Source organism: Neolamprologus multifasciatus, chromosome 12 (assembly GCF_963576455.1).
Source record: "Neolamprologus multifasciatus chromosome 12, fNeoMul1.2, whole genome shotgun sequence".
Classification (NCBI taxonomy): Eukaryota; Metazoa; Chordata; class Actinopteri; order Cichliformes; family Cichlidae; genus Neolamprologus; species Neolamprologus multifasciatus.
In genome coordinates this window covers 17896562-17921640 of record NC_140450.1, presented here as the reverse complement: position 1 = coordinate 17921640, position 25079 = coordinate 17896562, and the positions used below count along the sequence as shown (strand labels likewise).

The 25079-nt window shown below is 39.2% G+C and overlaps 2 protein-coding genes and 1 long non-coding RNA gene across 3 annotated transcripts; 1 reads left to right on the top strand and 2 right to left on the bottom strand.

Moving 5' to 3' along the window:
* Positions 1–1588: 1588 nt before the first annotated feature.
* LOC146506754 (uncharacterized) lies at positions 1589–15395 on the bottom strand. The gene is made up of 3 exons (XR_014877198.1): positions 13569–15395; positions 10267–13447; positions 1589–3513 (listed from the first exon to the last, which is right to left on the bottom strand). It is a non-coding gene; the product is annotated as an uncharacterized LOC146506754 (long non-coding RNA).
* LOC146506755 (uncharacterized) lies at positions 4141–8879 on the bottom strand. Its single transcript, XM_085180190.1, has 4 exons — positions 8576–8879; positions 7258–7387; positions 6905–7038; positions 4141–6831 (listed from the first exon to the last, which is right to left on the bottom strand). Exons 1-4 carry the CDS (start codon positions 8693–8695, stop codon positions 6055–6057), a joined length of 1161 nt encoding a protein of 386 aa, XP_085036316.1. The 5' UTR covers positions 8696–8879; the 3' UTR covers positions 4141–6054.
* A 192-nt stretch (positions 15396–15587) lies between the features above and the next one.
* zcchc8 (zinc finger, CCHC domain containing 8) lies at positions 15588–22854 on the top strand. Its single transcript, XM_085180185.1, has 14 exons — positions 15588–15816; positions 15951–15990; positions 16086–16160; positions 16311–16410; positions 16961–17038; positions 17133–17236; positions 17361–17426; positions 17537–17597; positions 17680–17816; positions 18907–19049; positions 19177–19292; positions 20510–20596; positions 21007–21127; positions 21499–22854. The coding sequence occupies exons 1-14, from the start codon at positions 15618–15620 to the stop codon at positions 22521–22523; spliced, it is 2352 nt and encodes a 783-aa protein (XP_085036311.1). The 5' UTR covers positions 15588–15617; the 3' UTR covers positions 22524–22854.
* The last annotated feature ends 2225 nt before the right edge of the window (positions 22855–25079 follow it).

The window sequence follows — 25079 nt, the reverse complement described above, 5'->3', positions numbered from 1 at the left end:
CTCAACCTGACTGACTGCACACAAAACAGAAACAAATACATGTGCTGGAAAAATACACAGTACAACTGCATTAATGAGAAAAAATATATAAAACCAAATTAATATGAATTTCCACGAGATCAGTTTTTTTTTCTTTTGGTGAGTGTTTTAAAATATAAACCACTATTTTTTTTAAAGCAGAATAAAAGGGTGAGAAATTTAGAAATTAACTTTTATGTTTGATAAATAATCAATAACTCATGGTCTTTGGTTTTTTTTTGCTAGGTCTAACTGGAGATTATTATAAGACAAATCCTTACATGGTTCTGTTTCAAACATGTAAGAATTTGTCTTTGATGTTTGTGGCATAATTACTAATAACAGAGTAGGTAATATTTATTCATTGTTTAATAACTAATAATCAAATGCAGAGAGATGTATAAACACATAGTGAGTGAGAAAGGTGAGAAACACTCACTGCATCATAGGAATTCCCTAGAAGCCAACACCTATGGCAGTGTAACTACGGGGGATTCAGGGTCACCTGATCCAGCCCTAACCATACACTTTATCAAAGTTTAAGTGTAATCTTAACAGCATAGACGGTGTCTGTGTCCTGAATCCAAACTGAGAGCTGGTTCTACAGAAGAGGGGCCTGAAAGCTGAAGAAGGCTGTGCCTCCCATTCTACTTTTAAATGCTCTATAAACCACAAGTAAAACAGCAGTCTGAGATTGAAGAGCTGGACATGGGTGATACGGTACAATAGGGTCATTAAGATGGGGAATAATTATTCAACACCTTGTATGTGAGGAGCAGGATTTTAAATTTGATTACAGATTAAACAGAGAAAGGAGAAGGCAATATAGAAATATGCTCTCTCTTTCTAGTTCCTGTCAGTACTCTTGCTGCAGCATTTTGGATCAACTGAAGGCTCTTCAGATATTTTATTTGTCCAGGTCTTTATGTCTTTAAGACATTCCTGCGGTTTAACTAGTTGGTGTGCTATCTGGTTTCATTTATATATATATATATCATGTGTATATATATATATATATATATACATGTGTGTGTGTGTGTGTGTGTGTGTCAGTAGAGCTGGGTATCATCTGTATAGCAATGAAAATGTATGCTATTAGGCCTCTCTCTTCTCAGTCCCTGCTAGTAAATAGTTTAATAATTAATCAGTATAGTAATTTATTTTGCCTTACAGAAACTTGGTTACAACAGGGTGACTATGTTTTAATAAATCAAAAACCCCAAATCATACTTACTCTTTATTTCTTAATAAAACAAGCTGAGCAGGAGTAGCTTCCACTCCTGTTTATTAATCAACCATAGACACTGAGTTTCTTTTCTTTCTTTTTTTTGAAAGCCTCACTCTTAGACTGGCCCACCCTAGTTGGAAAACTCAAAAGCAGGTTTTGTTGCTATCATCCACCTGGCCCTTACACCTGGCCCTTCAGGTGAAATAATTATAATTACCATATAATTACATATAATCAACAAAGCTTTTCTTTCCTTCTTTTCTTTTTTTAAAATCTATGATTACAATCAACTGGCTTTTCTCAAAATGTAAGACGACCCAACCAGCACTTTAATCACAGACTGGATGATTCAATTCAATTCAATTTTATTTATATAGCGCCAAATCACAACAAATGTCGCCTCAAGGCGCTTCATAGATACAGAGAAAAGCCCAACAATCATATGACCCCCTATGAGCAAGCACTTTGGCGACAGTGGGAAGGAAAAACTCCCTTTTAACAGGAAGAAACCTCCGACAGAACCAGGCTCAGGGAGGGGCGGCCATCTGCTGCGACCGGTTGGGGTGAGAGAAGGAAGACAGGATAAAAGACATGCTGTGGAAGAGAGACAGAGATTAATAACAGGTATGATTCAATACAGAGAGGTCTATTAACACATAGTGAGTGAGAAAGGTGACTGGAAAGGAAAAACTCAATGCATCATGGGTATCCCCCGGCAGCCTACATCTATTGCAGCATAACTAAGGGAGGATTCAGGGTCACCTGGTCCAGCCCTAACTATATGCTTTAGCAAAAAGGAAAGTTTTAAGCCTAATCTTAAAAGTAGAGATAGTGTCTGTCTCCCGAATCCAAACTGGAAGCTGGTTCCACAGAAGAGGGGCCTGTTGATGATGTTCCGATATGTCATGTAAACTCAACATTTAACATTATTCCCTGAAAACCCTTAACTGGAGCAGGTGGGAGAGTAGACTCTGGGTTGGCAACAGGTGATGCAACACTCTTTGGAGACACAAACACAAACAACACTGAGTCTCCGGGGGTGATGTAACAATTTTTAAAACGTACAGACTGCGAGAAACAAAGAACTCTTAAATTGTCAAACTCAGAAGCATGGTACAGAGTTCTTGATTGAATTGTCAGAGAAATACAGGCCAAGCCAGGGAATGCCGACTCAGGAACAGAAAACAGTTCATGTCTCAGAAACATAACAAAAAGGATTAGTTTTTAACAACTCTAAAACAAAACAGGAAATTGAATTATCTGCTGAGTCTGGAACACAACAAGAAAGTTTATTGTTTGCTTCCTTTGGGAAAAGGGGGGCTGGAGTGCTGAAGCAGTGACTCTTTGACAAACACTGGGTAGGAACCTTCGACGAGCAGGGCAGCAGGTAATCCAACGAGCAGTCTGGCGTGGCTGAGGCAGGAGTGCTGGAAATCATTGAGCTGGTGGGGCTGTCTAGCGCAGACTCTGAAATTCCCAGGACCAAGAGGATAGACTGTACCAGGGCGAAGCTGCAGAACTTAGCCTTACACCCAGTCTTCTCCCGCTGAGAGAACCTTTTGCTTAGAGCAGGATACAGTTGGCAGTAGTAGAGGAGAGCAGACATGATAAGACCGGCAAGTGAGCAGCTGGTGTGAAGAAGAGACTGCCCACTCTCGCTGCTGCAGGCTTTTAGCATCTTCGACGTCCTCAAATACACAAGCAAATCCCATAATATAGGAATTATTTATCTGGGGCGCGTAAAGCCTCCCACCTCTTCTTTTCTTTTAGAAAAGAACCATTCACTCACTGCTGAGCCCTCACCAAGTCGGCTGGGTCCAGGTTACTGTTTGCAATGTTCTGTCATAATAAACTATGTGTGGCAAGCAGAGTGCGGACCCAAAGTGCAAGACTGAGACAAAGCTGAGTTGTTAATGAAACAACTCAGATGCAATTAAAGTGCAGATTTTCAGTTTTAATTCAGTGGGTTGAATGGAAAGAAAATCAGAAAGACTATTTATCCCCAAGGGGCAATTAAGATACAACAGAGCAGCATGACGTTGAAGATAAGGACAGGGCATAAACAGGCAATAAGAGTGGCATAATAAATACACAGAACATACAGTATATACACAGTTTTAAAATTAAAGTGACTGAAAGATTGCATAAAAATGTGAGGAGCTAAAGCATTTTTAACACAATTCTTTATTTTAGGGGATTCAAAGTAATTGACAAAAATTAAATAACTCAAAATAAAATGTCCATTTCTAATACTTGATTAAAAAACCCTTTACTGACAATGACAGCCTAGTTCTTCAACTCATGGACATCACCAGATGCTGGGCTTCCTCCTTTTTAATGCCCTGTCAGGCCTTTACTGCAACGGCTTTCAGTTGCTGTTTGTTTGTTGGCCTTTCTGTTCAAAGTTTGTCTTCAACAAGTGAAATGTATGCTCAACTGGGATAAGATCAGGTGACTGACTTAGGCATTTAAGAATATTCCAATTCTGACAAATTGCAAACTCCCCTAACAGAGGCAAAGTAAAGGAAGGATCTGTGCAATGAAAGCTCGAACGTCACCAGGAATAGATAGCCTCCCAGCAGAGTTTTATCACAAATTTAGAGATTTGCTACGTCCATTTTTAACTGAGCCTTTGAATATGGACGACTCCCTGCAAGTTTTAATCTGGCCGTAATATCACTAATTCCAAAGGCGACAAGGATTTGACGGATCCAGGCAATTACAGACTGATAAATGTAATCAATGTGGATTACAAAATTCTATCCAAAGTATTAACAATGAGGCTGGAGGTTGTACCACAAATTATTCATAAAGATCAAGTAGGGTTTATCAAGAAGAGACACAAATCCTGTAAATGCACAGAAGGACTTGATATGGTGGAGTGAAAATATCTGTTTAGGACCCTGGAAAAATTTGAATTAGGTGACAACTTTTGCAGATGGATTAGAACCATATATTTGAGGCCAGAAGCAGCTGTATTTACGAATAGGGTACTCTCTCCTTTTTTGAGTATTTCTAGATCAACACGTCAAGGATGTAATTTAGGTCCATTTCTACCTACCTTTACCATCTTTTCAGAGCCATTAGCTATTCAAATTAGAGAAAATGCAGAGGTTAAAGGTGTATTTGGGGGAGGTAGAGAACACAAATTGTTCCTGTACGCAGATGACATTCAGGCATTAAGCCAAGACCCTGCTAATTCTATCACAACACTATTTGAAGTGACTGATAATTATTCACTGTTTTCGGAGTACAAAGTTAATTGGCATAAATCAGAGGCAATGCCAGTTTCCCAAGCTTGTAGTCATAACCTAATATTGGGCTTTAACTTTAAGTGGGTGGACAAAGGAATGAAGTGTCTTGGAAATGAATTGAACCCAAATATTGAGGATATTATGGCTAACACTATGGAAAAATTAATAAACAAAATCAATACTATACTCAATTGGGATAAGATCAGGTGACTGACTTGGGCATTTAAGAATATTCCACTTCTTTGCTTCAAGAAACTTATGGGTTGGTTTGGATGTATGTTTTGCGTCATTCTACATCTTTATTATAAAACGTCACCCAATAAATGCATTTAGCTGGATTTGAGCAGACAGCATGTCTGTGAACACCTATGAATTCATTTTGCGGCTTCTGTCCTGTGTAACATCGTCACTGCCTTTTTGGGTTTGGATTACCAAGTAAAAATGACATAGTTTGCACAGCAGGATTTAAAGTGATATAACATGGAGAAAAAGTTTACATTTACGAACTCTGGGCAGCGTAATAATTAATTTTCTTTCCTCAGGAATATTTGCCTGTGCCTCCAGGGAACTGCTAGCCCCTGCACAGAGATGAGTGGGGAGTAAATGTGTTTCAAATGTTCTTTTGTACTTTTAAATGTGTTTTAAATAAATACATTTCGTGTCTTAAAAAGGTTTTAGAACACGTCGCAGCTTTTCCTTTTATGTGATATGGTTGGGTCATAACGTGTTTCAAAAATAATGTTTACACCACCAAGGTGATTTCCAAAGAACCTTTAGCCATGAACCTGGCATATCTCAGGATAGTGTGCATTGTATCAATAAAAGAAATCAGAGGAAACTGGACAAGTGGAGGACCTAAAAAACCCCACAGCAGATAAACAGTATCTGAAAATCAGTGACAACGGGTCTAATGGAGAGATGAATCCATATTTTAATTTTTTGGTTCAAATCATCGTCACGATATACAGAGAAGTTCAGAAGAGAGGTACAACTGTATCTTCTGCTACTGTGTGTAAAACATGGTGGAGGCTCTGTCATGGAGCTGCATTTCAGCCAGTGGTGCCGGAGATTTAATCAAAACTGATAGAACTGTGAACCCAGAAAAGTACAGTCAGATTTTGATCCACCACTCAATACCACCTGGAAATATCTGATGGTCAGAGGTTTTATTTTTTTTAGCATAACAGTGACCCCAAGCACACTGTCAATGCAGTAAAAACATACCTAGACAGTGAAAACACAATGAAACACTAATAAAGGTGGTCATAACCAGATATTGACTTTAAGCTTGTTTGGACTTCAGCCACTGTTCTTTCTATATTAGATACTGTATTTTGATCAATCTCCACCCATATCTCTTTGCCTAGCAAAATTAAGAAATGAGAATCTGGAGATTTTTGCAGGCTACTGTGTAACAAAAGTTTTTGCTAACACTGAACCTTACCCAACCTAAGAGGAGTCATATGTATAGTAATTTACACACACGCACAAAATAAACCTTTATTTGAATATAAAACGTTGTTCCGTTGAAAAACAGGTCTTATGTTGACACTTTTACCTGCATATAAGACTGGAGTACAACACATGAGCTACGCCGGTGATGAGGTTGTGGTTGGCAAACTCGAGGATGAGGAGCAGGATTGGGGATTCGCTGCGTCTCTTTTCAAGGCTGAAGTCCTCACTTAAGCCCATCCAGTGAAGCAGCAGCGTCCGCATCGCTTCAGGGAACAGCTCTGTGGCTAGTTCCTCAGCAGGTGGCAGGTCGCTGATACGCTCAATGTGCTGAAGTTTAAAGCCCTCCACCTTCTGGCTGATGCTGCTGTTGGCTGCATGAAACTGCTGGCCAAGCCAACGTCCTATACAAGTGAGCAGGCTGCTTGAATACACTGGGCCCCAGTCTTTGGCCTTTAGCAGAGCCAGCACAATCTCCGTCGCATCTTTTTCTTCAAGTCTCCCATTTATGTAGCGATCAATGTTCTCCAAAAGCAGCAAGACCGTCTCCAGCTGCTCTGAGCAGCTTCGAGGCTCCGAGGAGAACTGTTCATCCAAGCAGTGCAATTTTTGTCTCACTGTGGATATCACTACTTCTCTTTGCTCAGATTGTAAGCTCTGCTTGGGAAGAGAACAATAATCATGATCTGCTGATGTGTCAGCAGTGTCCATGCTACTAACATCTACCATGTCCTTGTCAGCCTGGCAATAAGGAGGCTGTGATATTACACCCTTTGATTGTGAGTCACGCTGGCTGAGCGACTCTGAAGGGTCCAGCTGCACGCTGAGGCTGTAACTCACTTGCAGAGGGCTGTCACTGATCTGTGCTTTCCAGACATCCTAGGGGACAGATGTGATTAAAACATGCATTGTGAGAGAAAAAAATAAATTATCACGTATACATGATGTTTACCTGGAAATTCTCCAGCACAGCAAGCTGATCTTGCTTACTGTACAACTCAAAGGCTACTCGAAAAAGTCCCTGAATGCTGTAGAACCACAGGCTGTTATTTGCAGAGGGTACCTTCACGCCGTGAAATCTGAAAGCTTGAACAAAATCAGGGGGATCAGTGTGACAATGTGTCTGTCCTGGTGGGTGACTTTTACCTAAAAATAAGGTGCATATCAATGTGATAGCATGAGCTTGTCTATTTTTATTTTCCCCTTAGTCATATTTATTTCATTTGATTGTCTACACCCACCCCGTGGTTTTAGAGGCACAGGTGTAGTTAATGTTTAACTTCCACTGGTATGTCTGTATTTTACCTGAGGAAAAAGTTATTTTTGTTGCAAGGCCTTTCTTGGCAAACTTGGCATGGTGTCTCGGATGATTTTCTGTACGGACATCAGTCTTTGAGAGGAGATCGGCTCCCAAATAGAGCGGAATCGTTGAACCCTGAAACAGAGAGGATGAATATAAGCCACCGCCGTATAAAGCCTGACAATAACGTACACTGCCTGACCACATTAATGGTATACATGCTCAACTGCTCATCAATGTGAGTCTCTAATAAGCCAATGACATGCCAGCACCCCAGTGCATTTATGCCTGTAGACACGGCCAAGACAACCTGCTGAAGTTCAACGCGAGCATCAGAATGGAGAAAAAACATGATTTAAGTGACTTTGAATGTGACATGGTTGTTGGGATTTTATCCACACAAACATGTTTTTACAGAAAATTTCTCTGGGTGAAAATGTCTTGATGCCAGAGGTCAGAGTAGTCTGGCCAGACTTTTGAGTTTTCAGCTGACAGGAAGGCAAGAACCACTCAAACAACCACTCATCCCACCTAAATTATGCAGAAGAGCATCTCCGAATAGACAACGCGTTGAAGCTTTTAGCAGATGGACTACAGCAGAAGAAATCCACGCTGGGTGTCACTCCTGTCAGTTAAGAAAAGGAAACTGACGCTACATTTTGCGGGTTTGGGTGGAGCAAAGTTTAATTTCTTGGCACACTTTGGGACTCTTAGTGCTAACTGAGCAGAATTTCAACAGGCTACTTTATTATTGCTCACCATGTCCAGCTTTTGTGACCACAGTGTACCCATCTTCTGCTTCCAGGAGGATAACATAGCATGTCACAAAGCTCAAATAATCTCAAACTGGCAGCGAAAATGAGTTCACTGTACACACATGGCCACCACAGCCACCAGGTCCAACTCCAGGAGGATGTCCTGGAACAGGAGATTCACATCATGGATGTTCAGCAGACAAATCTGCAGGAGCTGTGTGTGATCAAAATCTCAGAGGAAGATACCCAGCTCCTTGTTGAATCTGTGCCACAAAGATTTAAGCTGGCTCTGGAGGCAACAGGAGGTCCAACCCAGTACTAGTAAGGTGTACTTAATAAAATGTCCGGTGAGTGTAAAACTGCAGTATAGTATTAGTCAAGCTTTATTTATTTATTTATTTTACTAAGCTGTTTTTTCCTTTTAGTTACCTACAGTACTTATTTGTTAAACATTACTTATCACTATCCAATTAGAAATTCTGTGACCGTCCTGGAAGTAAGGAGATGTGTTTATTATGCTGGTGGTAATACATCACCCTCTTGGACTACCTGTGAACCATTAACTCACCTGTTTGGTGCTCTCTGACAGTCTGAACGATGTCAGACCCACCAGGTAAATGAAACGAATCCTCCTCGCGCCCCCGTCCCACTGCGGTAACGTCAGAGGGATAACCGAGCAACCTGACATTACTGGAAGTCTCAATTAAGTGCTGTCCCATAGAAATGTTCCTGCGGGAAGACTCACTGCAAATTAAAGTAATAAAAAGATCAACACAAATGACTGCACACGAAACAGAAACAAAATTATATGCTTTAAACCCTCAGCTATGACTCGCAGGGTAAGGTTTGCTTTACACATGCGCGAACTTTTACGTACTTCCTGTTATCGCTACAGATTAGAAAGAGCCGTTTCCTGGCTGGTGTCGCTTTTAACTTTATCTAATTCTTCTTTAAAATACTTTCCTGCAAAACAAATTGGAAAAATACACAGTACAACTGCATTAATGAGAAAAAAATATATAAAAGAAAATGAATATGAATTCCACAAGAAGTCTTTGTTTTTCTTTTGGCGACAGTGTTTTAAAATATAAACCGCTATCTTTTTTCTTCTTTTCTTTTTTTAAAAGCAGAATAAAAGGGTAAGAATTGTATGTTTGATAAATAATCAACAAATGAATGCTGTACATTACTGGAGAAACTGGGACAGGTAAAACAATTTTCAATAACTTATGGTCTTTAGTTTTTTTTTTTTTTTTTATGTTGTTAGGTCTAACTTTAAATTATTATAAGACAAATCCTTACATGGTTCTGTTCCAACCATATAAGGATTTGTCTTTGATGTTTGTGGCATAATTACTAATAACAGAGTAGGTAATATGTATTCATTGTTTAATAACTAATAATCGAATGCAGAGAGATATATAAACACATAGTGAGTGAGAAAGGTGACTGAAGAGGAAATACTCAATGCATCCCCTAGAAGCCAACACCTATGGCAGTGTAACTAAGGGAGGATTCAGGGTCACCGGATCCAGTCCTAAGTATACACTTGATCAAAGTTTTAAAACTAATCTTAACAGCAGAGAGGGTGTCTATGTCCCGAATCCAAATTGAGAGCTGGAAGGTTTTATGCTACTTCAATACAGATTTCTTTCTTTTTTACCAAGTAAGAAAAAAAAACTACAGCAACCACTGTAGGTTTTTTTTTTCACTCTTTAAAGCATAGACGGTGCCTGTGTCCCGAATCCAAACTGAGAGCTGGTTCTACAGAAGAGGAGCCTGAAAGCTGAAGAAGGCTGTGCCTCCCATTCTACTTTTAAATGCTCTATAAACCACAAGTAAAACAGCAGTCTGAGATTGAAGAGCTGGACATGGGTGATACGGTACAATAGGGTCATTAAGATGGGGAATAATTATTCAACACCTTGTATGTGAGGAGCAGGATTTTAAATTTGATTACAGATTAAACAGAGAAAGGAGAAGGCAATATAGAAATATGCTCTCTCTTTCTAGTTCTTGTCAGTACTCTTGCTGCAGCATTTTGGATCAACTGAAGGCTCTTCAGAGAGTTTAGTCATTCAGGTCTTTATGTCTTTAAGACATTCCTGCAGTTTTAACTAGTTGGTGTGTTGAATGAAAAGATTGCATAAAAATGTGAGGAGCTAAAGCATTTTAACACAATCCCTTAATTTCAGGGGTTTCAAAGTAATTGACAAATTAAATAACAGAAAAATGTCCAATACTTGGTTAAAAAAAAACCTTTACTTACAATGACAGCCTAATTGAACTCATGGACATCACCAGATGCTTCCTCCTTTTTAATGCCCTGCCAGGCCTTTACTGCAGCGGCTTTCAGTTGCTGTTTGTTTGTTGGCCTTTCTGTTCAAAGTTTGTCTTCAACAAGTGAAATGTATGCTCAACTGGGATAAGATCAGGTGACTGACTTAGGCATTTAAGAATATTCCAATTCTGACAATTGCAAACTCCCCTAACAGAGGCAAAGTAAAGGAAGGATCTGTGCAATGAAAGCTGGAAAGTCACCTGGAATAGATAACCTCCCAGCAGAGTTTTATCACAAATTTAGAGATTTGCTACGTCCATTTTTAACTGAGCCTTTGAATATGGACAGCTCCCTGCAAGTTTTAATCTGGCCGTAATATCACTAATTCCAAAGGCGACAAGGATTTAACGGATCCAGGCAATTACAGACTGATAAATGTAATCAATGTGGATTACAAAATTCTATCCAAAGTATTAACAATGAGGCTGGAGGTTGTACCACAAATTATTCATAAAGATCAAGTAGGGTTTATCAAGAATAGACACAAATCCTGTATTGGCTATATATTTAAATGCACAGAAGGACTTGATATGGTGGAGTGGAAATATCTGTTTAGGACCCTGGAAAAATTTGAATTAGGTGACAACTTTTGCAGAAGAATTAGAACCATATATCTGAGGCCAGAAGCAGCTGTATTTACGAATAGGGTACTCTCTCCTTTTTTGAGTATTTCTAGATCAACACGTCAAGGATTTAATTTAGGTCCATTTCTATTTAACATCTTTTCAGAGCCATTAGCTATTCAAATTAGAGAAAATGCAGAGGTTAAAGGTGTATTGGGGGGGGGAGGTAGAGAACACAAATTGTTCCTGTACGCAGATGACATTCTGGCATTAAGCCAAGACCCTGCTAATTCTATCACAACACTATTTGAAGTGACTGATAATTATTCACTGTTTTCGGAGTACAAAATTAATTGGCATAAATCAGAAGCGATGCCAGTTTCCCAAACTTGTAGTCATAACCTAATATTGGGCTTTAACTTTCAGTGGGTGGACAAAGGAATGAAGTGTCTTGGAATTGAATTGAACCCAAATATTGAGGATGTTATGGCTAACAGTATGGGAAAATTAACAAGCAAAATCAATAAAAAATTTGGATAAATTGAATAAACTAGTTTGACATTGTGGGGAAAAGTAAACACAGTAAAAATGGTTGTATCAACAATCATCAACTATTATACAGGAATGTTGCCCATGTATATCCCGTGACAGATGTTCCAAAGCTACAATAATATGATAAAAGATTTTCTTTGGAAGGGTTCGAACCCCGTATTAACATTACTCGACTTTCCCAACCAAAAAAAGAAGAGGAAATAGCCCTAGGCCATATAGAGTATTATAGCATCTCTTTTAAAAATGGCTAGATTAGGCAAACATTGCGCAATGAAAACCGATATAGATTAGATTTTAATAGAACAAGAGCTTGCATCTCCATCCACACCAATTTATATTTTATCACAAAAAGTAAATAAAGAGGGTAAGATGCAAAATCCTATTTTGAAATTTCAAAAATGGTGTGGTTGGACGTGCATAAAAATATAAACTTGTGCCTTAGTACAAAAGTATGCCACCTTGTGGGATAATCTTAAAATAAAAATTGGTAAGCAGACTGTTTACTGGGCACAATGGCTAAGAAGAGGTATCAGAACTGTTGTGACTTATTTGAGGGAGATGTTTTCATGTCATATGAGAATATTACAAATAAGTTTCGTTTGGAGCGCTATGACCATTTTTGGAAGTATTTACAAATAAGAAACTGTTTAAAAGGAAGAGTTACAATAACACACGAAAGTAACCCGATAGATAAGGGGGAATTTATTCAGCACAAAATTCTTAATATATATTATTATACTCCTTCAGCGCTGTGTAGAATGGGTGTTGGTAGAGAGGACTTGTGTTGGAAATGTCGACAAGTAAAGGTACTGATACACACCCTCTGGAAATGCCGGCTTTTTTTTTCCAGTTTGGAACAGTGTATTGAATTATATGCAGGGATGGATACCTTGTAATTTGCCCAGATCACCTAAATCAGCGCCTTGTAGAGCAAAATTTAGCATTTTGGTCTAGACAACCCAAACTGTGATGTCCACATATGTGGATGCCAGGTCTTAGGATGTTAAATGTATTGAATGATTCTAAGTAGAGAAAGTATACAGCTTTTAATAATAATTTTTGATTTTACATAGTGATGAATGCATCTTGTGTTTAAAGAATGAATCACTGATCATTTTCTGTCTTTCTGCCATTTTACAGTGATGGCACAAAGAAGCCTCCACTTTGTAAAGTGGTGGTTGTGCAAATTTATGCAGTGGATGGACCCCTCAAGGGCCAGTAGAAGAGTAATCCAAGTAAGAATGACATAGTTTGCACAGCAGTATTTAAAGTGATATAACATGGAAAAAAAGTTTACATTTTTCAATTTGTAACCAAATAAGAAAAAACTGATGACAAAATTTACTGGGATGAACTGACAGCTGGTCTGGGAGGGGCTACTACTATATAGCATTTACTTTTCAACCTAGTTGGTTCTTTTCATTACCACCTCTCTCTCATTTGTCAACAGAATCCAAACAACAGCATCTTCAGATATGTGAAGCTTAGGATTGAGTGGAACTCTGGAGATCAAGACTTCCCCTGCCTGTATAATTTTAGGGTCCATGGCAAACTCTTTACCTAATAAATTATTTGAATGACTGTGTTACCTGGGTAGTAAATAAGTGACCAAATCTTGGCTCTGGGGGATCACAGCCGCCCAGGTAAAGGCAGGGGTCTGAGGAGACCTGCAGGAGGAGTGGGGACCATCTTATTTTGAGTGATGGTGCAGGATCCAATATATTCCCCAACATATTTTTTCAGATTAGATCACCAAAATTTCCTTTGCTATAAACTTATAAGCAGTTAATTTAACTACTAAGTTAAATTTTGCTGTGTGTTCTCAATGCAATACCTTAGACTGAGCTGAAGTAGGAACATACAGATAGTTGGGCAGACCTCCAGGATCAGATCCATTCAGTAGACTGACTTTTACACAATGAGCCTATAATCCAGGTGTCTGTGGAGAATTTGCCAGACGTGGTTCTGTTGCTCATTGAGGGTTCTAGAAAAAAATCAAGGCAGACAATAACAATATAAATTAAATTAAATTCCTGAGAACATCATTAACAAGAGCTAGGAAAAAGGCTGGGACATTTGTGAGGACGAACAGCATCGCCAGGCACCTTAAATACCCAAGGATGGTGTTGAAGGCTGTTTTCCATTTGTTGCCCTCACAAATCCTAACCAGATGGTAAGCGTTTCCAGTTTGGAAAAGATGGACGTACCCTGCAGCAGTTCAAAGGTGGAAAAAGGAAGAGGTGGTGGAACTTGTTTTTAACTGTAATCTGGTTAAGGGTGCAGTAGTCAATATGGGGATGGAGTGTTTTGTCTCTTTTCTCAATAAAGAAAAAAACAGCAGCTAAGAGTGAAAAAGATGGGCAAATGATACCTGCTCCTGTGTTAACCTCCCAAACATGAACAGAACAGTCTAAACAGATTTAATTCCCAGTAATTTGTACAGTTCCTTTAATGTGTGAGACATGAACAATGTGCCCTGGTCAGTCATTGTCTCTTGCTGATTCATGAGATGATCTGAAACTGGGCCTTGCACCACACTCTTTGCCAAAATGGTGCACAGCGGAAGTGCTTCGGGATATCATGTTGCATAATCCACCAGATTACATATCCGCCACTAATACAAAGCGTTGAAATGGCTCAATGAGATCCATGCCAATCCACTCAAACGAGACCTGCAGTGGCAGGTCTCTCTGCCTTTCTGCCTCCAGAAAAGCTCCAGGTCAAACCAGGGTTTGGTTGGACCAGGGTCTGCCGTGCTGCCAAGTGATCCTCGGCAAGCGTCACAGCCAGCTCGAGGTTCACTGGCCGATAACAGCAGACCCTCTCTGATTTTCCTGTTGGGAGCCCCTCCATAAACTGCTGCAGTGTCAGCATGTTCAGCAGCTTAACTTCCCCCTCCATTGGGCTGGGTTGCAGCCACTTGACTGCAGCATTGTGGAGCCTCCTGATGTAGGCAAATGGCCGATCCCTCAGATGAGAAGGATAAAAGACACTACATCCTTCAACCAAAGACACCCAGTGAGAGCTTTGAGCCCAGTCACACCATGACAGCAAGTGTGCGTCAAGACACAAAGACTTCAGGCAAGGTGATGTTCCCACATTTCACCCCACATTCATATTTCCTAGATAGTCCTTCAGGCACCATCAGGAGGGACAGAGAACAGAGAACTTCTACTATCAGTCACTCAACTCACTTATTCACAGATGTATTACTCATTCACAGATTGAACAGGAACTCCTTGGCTGGACCTGTAAAAAAGTAATACATTTAATAAATAAACTGAGAAAAGATGCAAATGTTATTTTGTTTTTCATCTTGATCACAGTGTTGTTGTCTAGGCAAAAAACAAAAATATGGCAGTGAGTTTGCTCAGTCAAACTAGGTCTGCTAATCAGCATCTGCTTCAGTGCTGAATCCATAGCACACAATACAACAACACAAGAACTGCTCTAAAATCAGTGCCAACATGTCCAACCAGGAAAGAGGTACATATGAGCCTACCTCTCTAAAACACAAACATCCGTAAAACACGTGTAAACTCTGAGACACTGTCATGGCTTGGAGCTACATCTCAGCCAGTTCTATTGGGAGTCTTGTCAAAACTGACATCAGAAAGGTTTATATATAACAATGGGATAATCCTTTCCCAAAGGTCGAGCAACTGGTCTTCTCAATTCAAAAAATGACTTGTCCATTTAAATGATACATCTTAAACATTTGATATCTTTTCTATGTTCTGTTGTGAATAAAATATATAATATATGGGTTTAGGAGATTCATTATCTTCTGATTTTATTTCGTTTTTTTCGCAAGGGGGTTGTAAATGTTTAAGTTGATTCGTTTTTTTGTAGTACATATTCTCTTTTCTGTATGTATTTTTTCTAAATACGAAAATTTATAACGCAAAGCAATTTTTATTTTTTAATTCAAATTTATTCCTGGAGTTTTTTTTGATTTGTATATATCTTCAGAGATATGTAGTAATCCAATTTATTTATATTTTTATTTAGGGTTACTTTACGCAGTGAATGCAAGTTAGAAACAAATAGTGGTTTTACGTACATCAGTTACGTGAAGGTTCAGTAGTTTTATTATGAAAGTATCAGGAACAATCACATTTTGCGCATGCGCACTATATGTCGTGTTTCCGCATATGGATCGGGTAGCGCCAGGTATGGCAGAAGTTGATTTTGGGGATAGTGAGCTCTTTCAGCAGCTCGATGAGTCTGCTCCCCCGGTCACGACGCACATTCGGTTCACAGATGATGATGAAGAGCAGAACGAGAGGAGCGAGCTCCGGAGCAGGCTGGAGGAGTGCGACGATTACATCCAGAGACTCACTGAGGAGAATATCCTTGTGGCAGTTTGTTAGCACTAGCTTAAATTTGCTAGCATAGGATGCACCCAAAACACAACCAAGAAATGACTTCTAACAGTCCTTTTTCTGCAGAATTTGTCATTTTTTCTTTAATTCCCAGACCACATAAAATATTACGAAGGAAAATGAGCCTCCTGACGCGACCAAGGTAACTAGTAGACACCCAGTAATGATCATTTCAAATGAAACGAAACTGTTCGCCAACCGTGATCCTGCGATGTTTTCCCTCCTCCAACACTACAGCGGCGTCACTGTTGAAGATGTTAACACCGACGGCCCTCTTCTTCAGGTCCTTTATACAAACAACATCATATCAAAGTAAGTCAGAATTATTTTTATTTTAAGTAAGTTTGTATGCATGAACGTATTTTTTGGTGAAATCATTACATCTATGGTAATTTATTAACAACACGTTCAGTTTAGATCCATTCACAACATATGAATGACAATTTTTAATCACCCTGCTAGGACGTGTCGCCAGGAAATTGAAGACTGCATCTGCAGTGTGATTTTGAGGCACCATAAACCAGACGTTGAAAAGAGGTCCTCCTTTAACATCAAACCTCAGGTGTGTACCTAGAATATACAGAGCCGTGAAGAAGGTTTTTTTGTGTCTATTTGTTAGTGGTGAAAATCACTAGACTCAACATGATAGAATATTACCACAATACATCACTCAAAATATGACATTGTTCAGATTTTTTAACATTACAATAGCACATATTGTAATTTATCACTTTTTGACATAAAAGCTGTAAAAGGCTGATGGGGTAATATTGTAAAAAAAAAAAAAAAAAAAAAAATCATTATTTTTTGCTGGTATGCTAACCCTGTCATTACAACCTACCATTAATGTTGCCATAAGACTAAGTTGGTATGCTGTCAGTCTGTCATTAAATGGGGTCAAGCTGGCAATAACATCCAGTCTGTTACTGATCTAATAAAGTCGTTCATGATCTGAAACATGTAAATGTGACAAATCTGCAAAAAAAAAAAGAAAAAAACAAGTCATGAAGGGAGAAAATTCTTTTTCACAGCACTGTATATTATTATTGTAAATATTTTCAATATCACAATGAATTTTCTGTTTAAAAATACATATTTCCCCCTCTATAAAGAATTCCGCTTTTGCTTTGGACGAAGATCCACAGATGATGTTTTCCAGTAGTGTGAGAACAACAACAGAAGCCTTTAAAGTGAGCACATGCTGTTATTTCTCATTCAAACACACTGAAAACGGGATGTGTAGGCTCACAAGTAGTAACTTATTTTGTTATGTTTTTGTTTTAGGTTGTTGGGAGTGTCTTATATTTCACTACTTTCAGTGTTGATAAACTTGGACAGCCTCTGGTAAACGAAAACCCCCAGCTGACCGATGGATGGGATGTTCCAACGTATCTTTAACATGAATAAATTAAACATTTATTGCCTATGAAGTGCTGTAGTCAGATTTATTAAGTTTTAAAAATTCACAGCTGTGTAGACAAATGCATTATAGCTTCCTGAATTGCTGCAAAGTTATCAGCAAGTCTTCAACCAAGTCATTGGAACTGATGGCCAGGAAATAGAAATGAAAGACAAAAGGTAAGACTACAAAAATTCCATAGCTTTTCCTGTTTACAACTCTTCTTTGTTTGTGTGTTGGGTGGAATTCATAATGTATAATGATTCTGTCTCTGCTCTGTTCACTGTAGACCCAAGTCTATGTGTTTCAACTGTGGTTCAAGCAGTCACCAGCTGAGAGATTGTCCCAAGGTACCATTAATGATCTGTTAATCCAGGATGAACACAAGGACAGAACATAATTTAAAATAGGAATGTATTTTTTCTCTCCTAGCCTAAAGACATGGCTGCAATTAATGAGAGAAGAAAGGAGTTCAATCAGAGCAACAACCAAGCCATGCAGAGTAACCAGAGATACCATGCTGATGAAGTGGAGGAGCGGTTTGCCAAATACAAGCCTGGAGTCATGAGGCAGGACTTTTTTTTTACTCTCCACACATCTTTATTTACTCACAATTTTAATTTAATTACATAATGTTGCAAAAGTGCATATTTTACAGGGTTATATATACGTAACTCATTTCATAAAATGTAAAAAAAAAAGTGCCATCTGGGGACTTAATTTAAAAATAAAGGCTCCCCCAAAATTTGGGAATCATTAATGGGAAAAAAATCCTAAAAAGGAAAAATGGTGAAGGCACAGTCTCCCTGCAAACTGACAACTGTGGGAGAGAGAAACAAAATAAGATGTAAGAGGGGAAAGAATGACCCCTGTTACATTTTATTATGATTATGAATTCCCTTGGAAATGACCACTAAGTGATTTTTTTCATCATGTGGGTGAAAATTGCCCAACGTTATTGTACTAAGGTTTATGTTTGTAATGCTACCTTTTTCAGTACGCATTTTGAAATAAGTCTGTACTTCTCAATTGAATTTTAAAAATGTAATGTATTTACAACATTTTACAACCACAGCAGCTTCCAGAGTATGTGTCTGACAGTGTAATATTTGTTTTGTTTACATCTATTTTTCTACCAAATTAATTACATAAAGAAGAAGCTGTCAGAGTCTCACTCAGAGTTTCTGAATCATAATCCTTGGCTTCAGCTTCTTGCATGCTGGTGGTAGACTTGCTGCAGTTAGCTGCATGTCCTTTAATACATTTGGGTTTCTGAAAGCGTAACCACACCCAAGACTGCTTTTGGCTCGCTGCTACTGCCGCCCTGTGAGCCTGTTGTTCTTGAGAGGTTGCAGTTTCAGCAACATTGGCAGTAAATGGACTTTTTCTTTTAAAGCGCTTTTCTACACTCTCTGAGCACTGAAAGCGCTTTACACAGCTTGCTTTATTCACACAAGTACTTTTTTCTAAGCTTTTCCTCGGTAAGTGCTTTCTATCTCACATTCGTACTCCAACGGCTTCATCCGTTAGTTAGTTCATACCAAAGATATTTGGCATGTAGATCACATGGTTTTGGTCTCTAAGCCAGCTTAGACAAGTGTAATTTTTAGTCTTTTAATTTTTCACTTGATTTATTTACTGTGTTGTGCTGTTAAACAGTGAGGAGCTGCTGACAGCTCTGGGCATTGATGAGAACACCCTACCTCCTCTGATCTATCGCATGAGGCAGCTAGGTTACCCACCAGGTTGGCTCAAAGAGGCAGAGATGGAAAACTCTGGCTTATCACTGTATGATGGAAATGGTAAGTTTAAAAAAGAACTCAACAGCTTCACAATTTGTTTTCTTTCTTGAACAGAGTAAGTAGAAAAATAAAAGCTTCTGCAGTCTGCACAGATTATAGAGGATGTTGTTTTTTTTCTCTCTTACAGCATCAAGTGATGGCACTGGAACTGACAACACTAATTCACAAAACCTTTCATATGATGTTTCCAAACTGGTGGATTTCCCAGGTTTCAATGTAGCCGCACCACACAAAATGAAAGATGTAAGTGTTGCAGTCTGCCTTTTCAAATGTTTGACCTCCGTATCTCGGTATCTGGTAAAAAGTAAATATGTGATATGCGATGTACTGTTTCACAACCATTTAAACACAACATTTAATTGACGAAAAATACAAAAACAACATTAAATGTTGATTTGATGTCATAAAAATAAGAAAGGTGCAATGAATAATTTCAACACATTTTTAGGTAAATTGCAACAGATCAGTACTTGTGAAGCTAAATCTACATTCTCTAGTCTGGTTAAATCAAACTCTGCTTTGTTTCCCCCTTTGTTGTGATTTGTTTGTGTAGCCAGACATGCTTTGCATTCTGGCACACAGCAGAGTACACAAACATTTTTGATTTAATTGGGGTTTTCACTGTGTGAATATAAATCAAACCATGGGAAAAATAATAATAATAAAAGTAAGGTTCTTTCTCAGTGTAAAATTGGAAGGAATTTGAGGTGTTTGTCATCTAAAAAAGATGATTTCAAAAAATAATTTGGTGAATCTAGAAAAAAATTGCTGCACATAGATATATGACTGAGATCCTCAGGCCAACAGACGGTTCTGCAATATCCACAGTTTTATAGTGGAGATCACTGACTGACTGAAAATGTAAACAAGACAGAAATGACACGACTGCCACCTGTCATGTCATCTGACAACTAAAAATGTTAAATTCTGATGAGGAGAGGGACCATCTGAGTAGTTATCAGAAAAAAAATCAGCGTCCATGTTTGTATGGGTGTCAGCCCTGTGAATGCTGAAACACACACACAGGGTCAGGAGCAACATTTTTCAGCCATCTAGACGGTTGTGGAGTAAATAAAAGTCCAGGTACTAAATTGCGTTAAAACACAACTAAAAAGATCCTGAGCTGAAAGAATGGGAAAATATTTTATTTCCTCATGAATTTGTACAGTGTTTTTGTTGTTGTTGTTGTTGTTTGTTTTTTAATTTTTAAAAAGAGCTAATTTATACTGTGGTGTATATGACCTTGTTATGACTTTTTGACAAATGTTGCTGGCATCAACTTCAGAATGAGTACATATTTTTAGTTTTCAAATTTTCTATGTTGTCTTTGTGTTATTTTCAATTAAATGTGGAGTTTAAATGGTTTACAACCCATTAAAGTACCCTGGGACCTTTTTTTTCTGTCTTTTTTTTTAAAGTTAAATAACACTTTTAAATACACATTTCTGTTGTATCTTCAGGAGTTCATGCACTATGGTTCAATTCCAATGCAGAGCAGCCACATGAAGCAAAACTATGCAGCCTACCTGTCCAGCTTCTTTCCCACGGTCTGTATCCCAGCTCTCTACTGACTTCTTGCGACAGCAGCTTCTCAACTTCAACCACATTTTTATCGGCCACCACCTTGAGCAAAATTTAGCAGATTAGTGCTCATTCTTAGAAATAAGATATAGATATAGATTAGATATTTAAGCCATTGCTGTTCTCATCAAGGACAAAATCTACTCTGTCTTGAGGTTACTTTGCTCTGTGCAACAGTTCATGGTGTTCACATGACCCATCCTTTAAAATCTCCTTTACGCATTTTACAGCATGAATCAACACTGATCCAACTGCACAGATCTCCATTTAATCCACAGGATTTCAATATTTCTACTTAAAAAAAATTTGTGTTGGTAAGAAAGGAAAAACAAAAGTAGTGCTTTTTGGTCTTATTGCATGTTGCTCTTGCCAACAGCCTGGTGCCGCCTCCAGCAAGAGAAGACATGAATTTGACTCATCTCCACAGCTGAGGAAGAGGAGTAAGTTTAGCCCGGACCGGACCCCAGACAGGAGCTCGGACATGGATATTGAATCAGGTAACTGTACATCTGGGTGTCACAGCCTGTATTCATTTTCTCCTTGAATGGTTAGATTTCCAGAGTTGGGATCCCATCCATCCAACTTCACTTTGTGATTTTAACTTGGAATGTGAAAACTATGGATCTTCTAAAGATGATTAGTTCTCATTTTACAGTTGTTGAACCAACATGTTGACCCGGCTGCTGCCAGTATATCAATGCTCTACGTAAATTGTTACTAGGATTATTGCTAATTAATAACTTTTTTAACAAGAGTAGATCACGCGGAGTTCACAGAAACAATGTTTTTGTTTGGTATTTGTAGCTCAGTTGCACAAAAATACACAGTCAGCAATCTGTGGATGACTTTATTTTATTTCTTCTCATAGATCCAGGAACACCTCATCAAATTCACAGCTCTGGTGATTTCCAGTTCCAGCCACCACTGCCTCCTGGCTCTCCTTGCTTTAGTTCTCCTCCGCCTTTACCACAGGGCACTCCTCCTGCTACACCCACCCCCCCACCTCTCCCTAAAGGTACACCTCCACTTACTCCCACCAATGGCTCTCCAGCTGTGCGAGGGCGTGACTGGGTGGTGGTTGATGAGACTGGGGAGGGAACAGAGGATGACCTTACACTGGAGGAACTGGAGGAGCAGCAGAGACTGATCTGGGCAGCTCTAGAAAATGCTGACATGGCCTCTAACAGTGACTGTGAGACACCTGCCGCACAAACTCCTGTACCAAGTTCACCAAGTGTATCCACATCTGCACACGCGGACACAGAAACTGAAGACACGGATGAAGGAATGGACTCAATAAAACCTGAAGAACCTTCCCTAAGCAAAGAAAATCAACCTGAAGTTCAAGAGGGTTTGTCATTAAGCCCGGGACCAGTCAAAGTTAATGACGATAGCCCTCAGAGTCCCGAACCAGCTGAAGTCCAGAAAAGCACCCCTCGGCGTCCCGAGCCAGTTAAAACTCTGGACAGCACCCCTCGGCGTCCCGAGCCAGTTAAAACTCAGGACAGCACCCCTCTGAGTCCCGAGCCAGTTAAAACTCAGGACAGTACCCCTCAGAGTCCCGAGCTAGTTAAAACTCAGGACAGCACCCCTCAGAGTCCCGAATCAATGTTAGTCAAGGACGGCACATTTCAGAGTCCCAAGCCAGTGAAAGCCGAAGTTGACAACCCACAGAGCCCTGAGTCAGATTTGCCTCATCCGGTGAGTGGAGACTGTACGACTCCAGGGCATCTCGAGAAGATAACTGCTGTTCCGCATCGTAGCAAGTTTGCAGCTGGCATCGTTCCGTTTGAAGATACACCAGAGTTCACTGAAGTTGCTGAAGCCACAGGAACATACCTTAGGATCAGAGACTTGCTTAAAAATTCCCCACGAAGTCTGGCGAAGAAGTGACAGTTTATTGCCTTGATTCAAAACACAGTATATTTTAATGGAAAGTCTTCATTTCATCTCCATTCAACATGGTTTTTTTCTAGTCTGTGTAAATGCAGTCGATATGTAAAATTCAGTAAGGGAAAGCCTTTTAAAGATGCTTCAACAACTGATTTTGACCAGCTAGTCTGAGATTCTTTTTCAGCAGAAGTGAACTGTTTACTTCACTGTAAAATGTGTACAATGGTAATTTCTTGACCTGCATTATTTTTCATCTTGTGGTGTTTTTGTGTTATTTGTTCCACTTGAATTTCTCTAAAGTAATGGAGTAAACAATATTGTTTCTGCTCAAGTTGCTATGTCTGATTGCAGATTTCACCCCCATGGTCAAATCAAATATGCAAATTAGCCCTTTTATTGACCAAGATTTATGGACATACTTTGTCATTTTTGCTGTAAAATGGAAGCAAAAAAGTTATTCTCATCTTTCAGCAATCATTTGAATGTGCTCTTAATGTTAGAGGAATACGGTAACGTGAGCCCCATGATAAACAATGATTATATTCTTCAATGTCTGTGAAGGTTCTCAGTCATCCTGGTCTTCAGTTCTGAAGAAGCCTTTTGGATGAGAAGTGAAATGTCTTCAAGCAGCTTAAAGAAGTCCTGATGCTTTTCTTTCCAAGCTCCCTAGACTATATTCTTCAATGTTAGCTATTTTAGCAGCGCTCAGTGAAGATTCCTGTGGCACTCTGAATAGCTGACCTAATCATGTCTTTGAACCACCTTGAAAGTGAAATTTCAGCAAGTTGAAATTCAGTTAAAGTAAAATTTACTTTACCGCAAAATATGTGGCAATGCATCAGGAGTATAACAGATTGTAAACACAGTAACCAACAGGTTAGCCGTGATCCAACTCTCCCTGACACCTTGAACAGTTTCTTTGCACACTTTGACTCATCCAGCAGCAGAGAGACTGTATCTCCCCCAGCTGGAGGAGCAGCATTATCCTCTCATCCACAGTGGTGCTTAGATAACAACCTCATCCTGAACACCAGCAAGATTAAGGAGTTCATTATGGACTGCAGGATATCCAGGAAGACAGAACAAATGCCTCTCCTTGTATATGGGGAGGTAGTAGAGCGTGTGGACAACATCAAGTTCCTGGGTCTTCACTTAACGTGACCTGATCTGGTCGCTGAACACATCACACCTGGTGAATAAAGTCCAACTTAGGGTCGTCTTCCTCTTGAAGCTAAAATGGACCGGACTCTCTTCTTGGCTGCTTGTGAACATCTACAGAGTCACAATAGAAGGCATCTGCTGTCTTAGCATGACAGTGTGGTACAACAGCTGCCCAGCACAAGATGGAAAAAACTTGACCCGGGTGAAAACACTCCGCGTCCACACTAGCGTTTTCAGAGTTGTGCGTCCACATTGAAATGGCCCAAAACGCGTACGTTCCAGTCCTGCGCATGCGCAAAAGCGAGTGAGAATTAAATAATTTAAAGAAAAGCTATCTGGAGCATGTACAAACTGATATCAATCTTTTTTAGGGCTGTCAAAATTGAGAGCAATCAAAACAACTGCTGTATAATGCACTCTTCTGTCTTTGTTTAATTGCTCACATGACTAAAATGCATAATCGTTTTAGAAAGTCTGTTTTCGAGTGTACACACTGCGACAGGACAGCTCAGTTTTGAAATGTATGCGTTTTCGAGAGCGTTTCCAAAACGCTGCGTTTTTCCTTGGGGAAAACGCCGTCTCAGTGTGGACGGAAGGCCAAAACAGAGAGAAAACTATGCGTTTTCAAACGAAAACGCATTAGTGTGAACGTTGCCTTAATTGTTTTATAGTGTTGGTTGTGTGTGTATGTATGTAAATGAATGCATAAGGTGTGAGTTAAGTCCCTCTTCTAATGAAATTTAATTAGGTGTGAACACATAATTACAAGCAATGTAAGTGTTGCACATAACTACATTTACACTGTTTGCCTTCATGGCACAGATTCAACAAGGAGCTAGAAACATTCCTCAGAAATTTTGACTCATGTTGACATCATAGCGTCACACAGTTACTGCAGATTTGTTGCACATCCATGATGTGAATCTGCCGTTCCATCACATTCCAAAGGTGCTGTATTTGATTGAGATCTGGTGACAGTGGAGGTCATTTGAGTATAGTAAACTCAGTTTTATGTTCAAGAAAACAGTTTAAGATGATCTGAGCTTTTTCACACAGTCTGTCAACCTGATGGAAGCAGCCATCAGAAAATGGGGACAATTTAATTACAGAGGGTTGGATATTGTCAGCAACAATACTCAGGTAGTCTTTGGATTTTAAATGAGTATTAATATCTACGACATCATTACACCACAAGCAGTCTGAATCACTGATACAAGGTAAGATGACTTATAGTAGCCTTGTTGTTTTGTTGCTCACAGGAATGGCATCCAGTGTGGTCTTCTGCTACTGTTCTTCTGCTTCTACTTTCACATACACTACTGGTCAAAAGTTTTAGAACACCTAAATTTTTTAAATTGAAAAATATGCAGTTCAATGTCTCATTGCACTCCAATA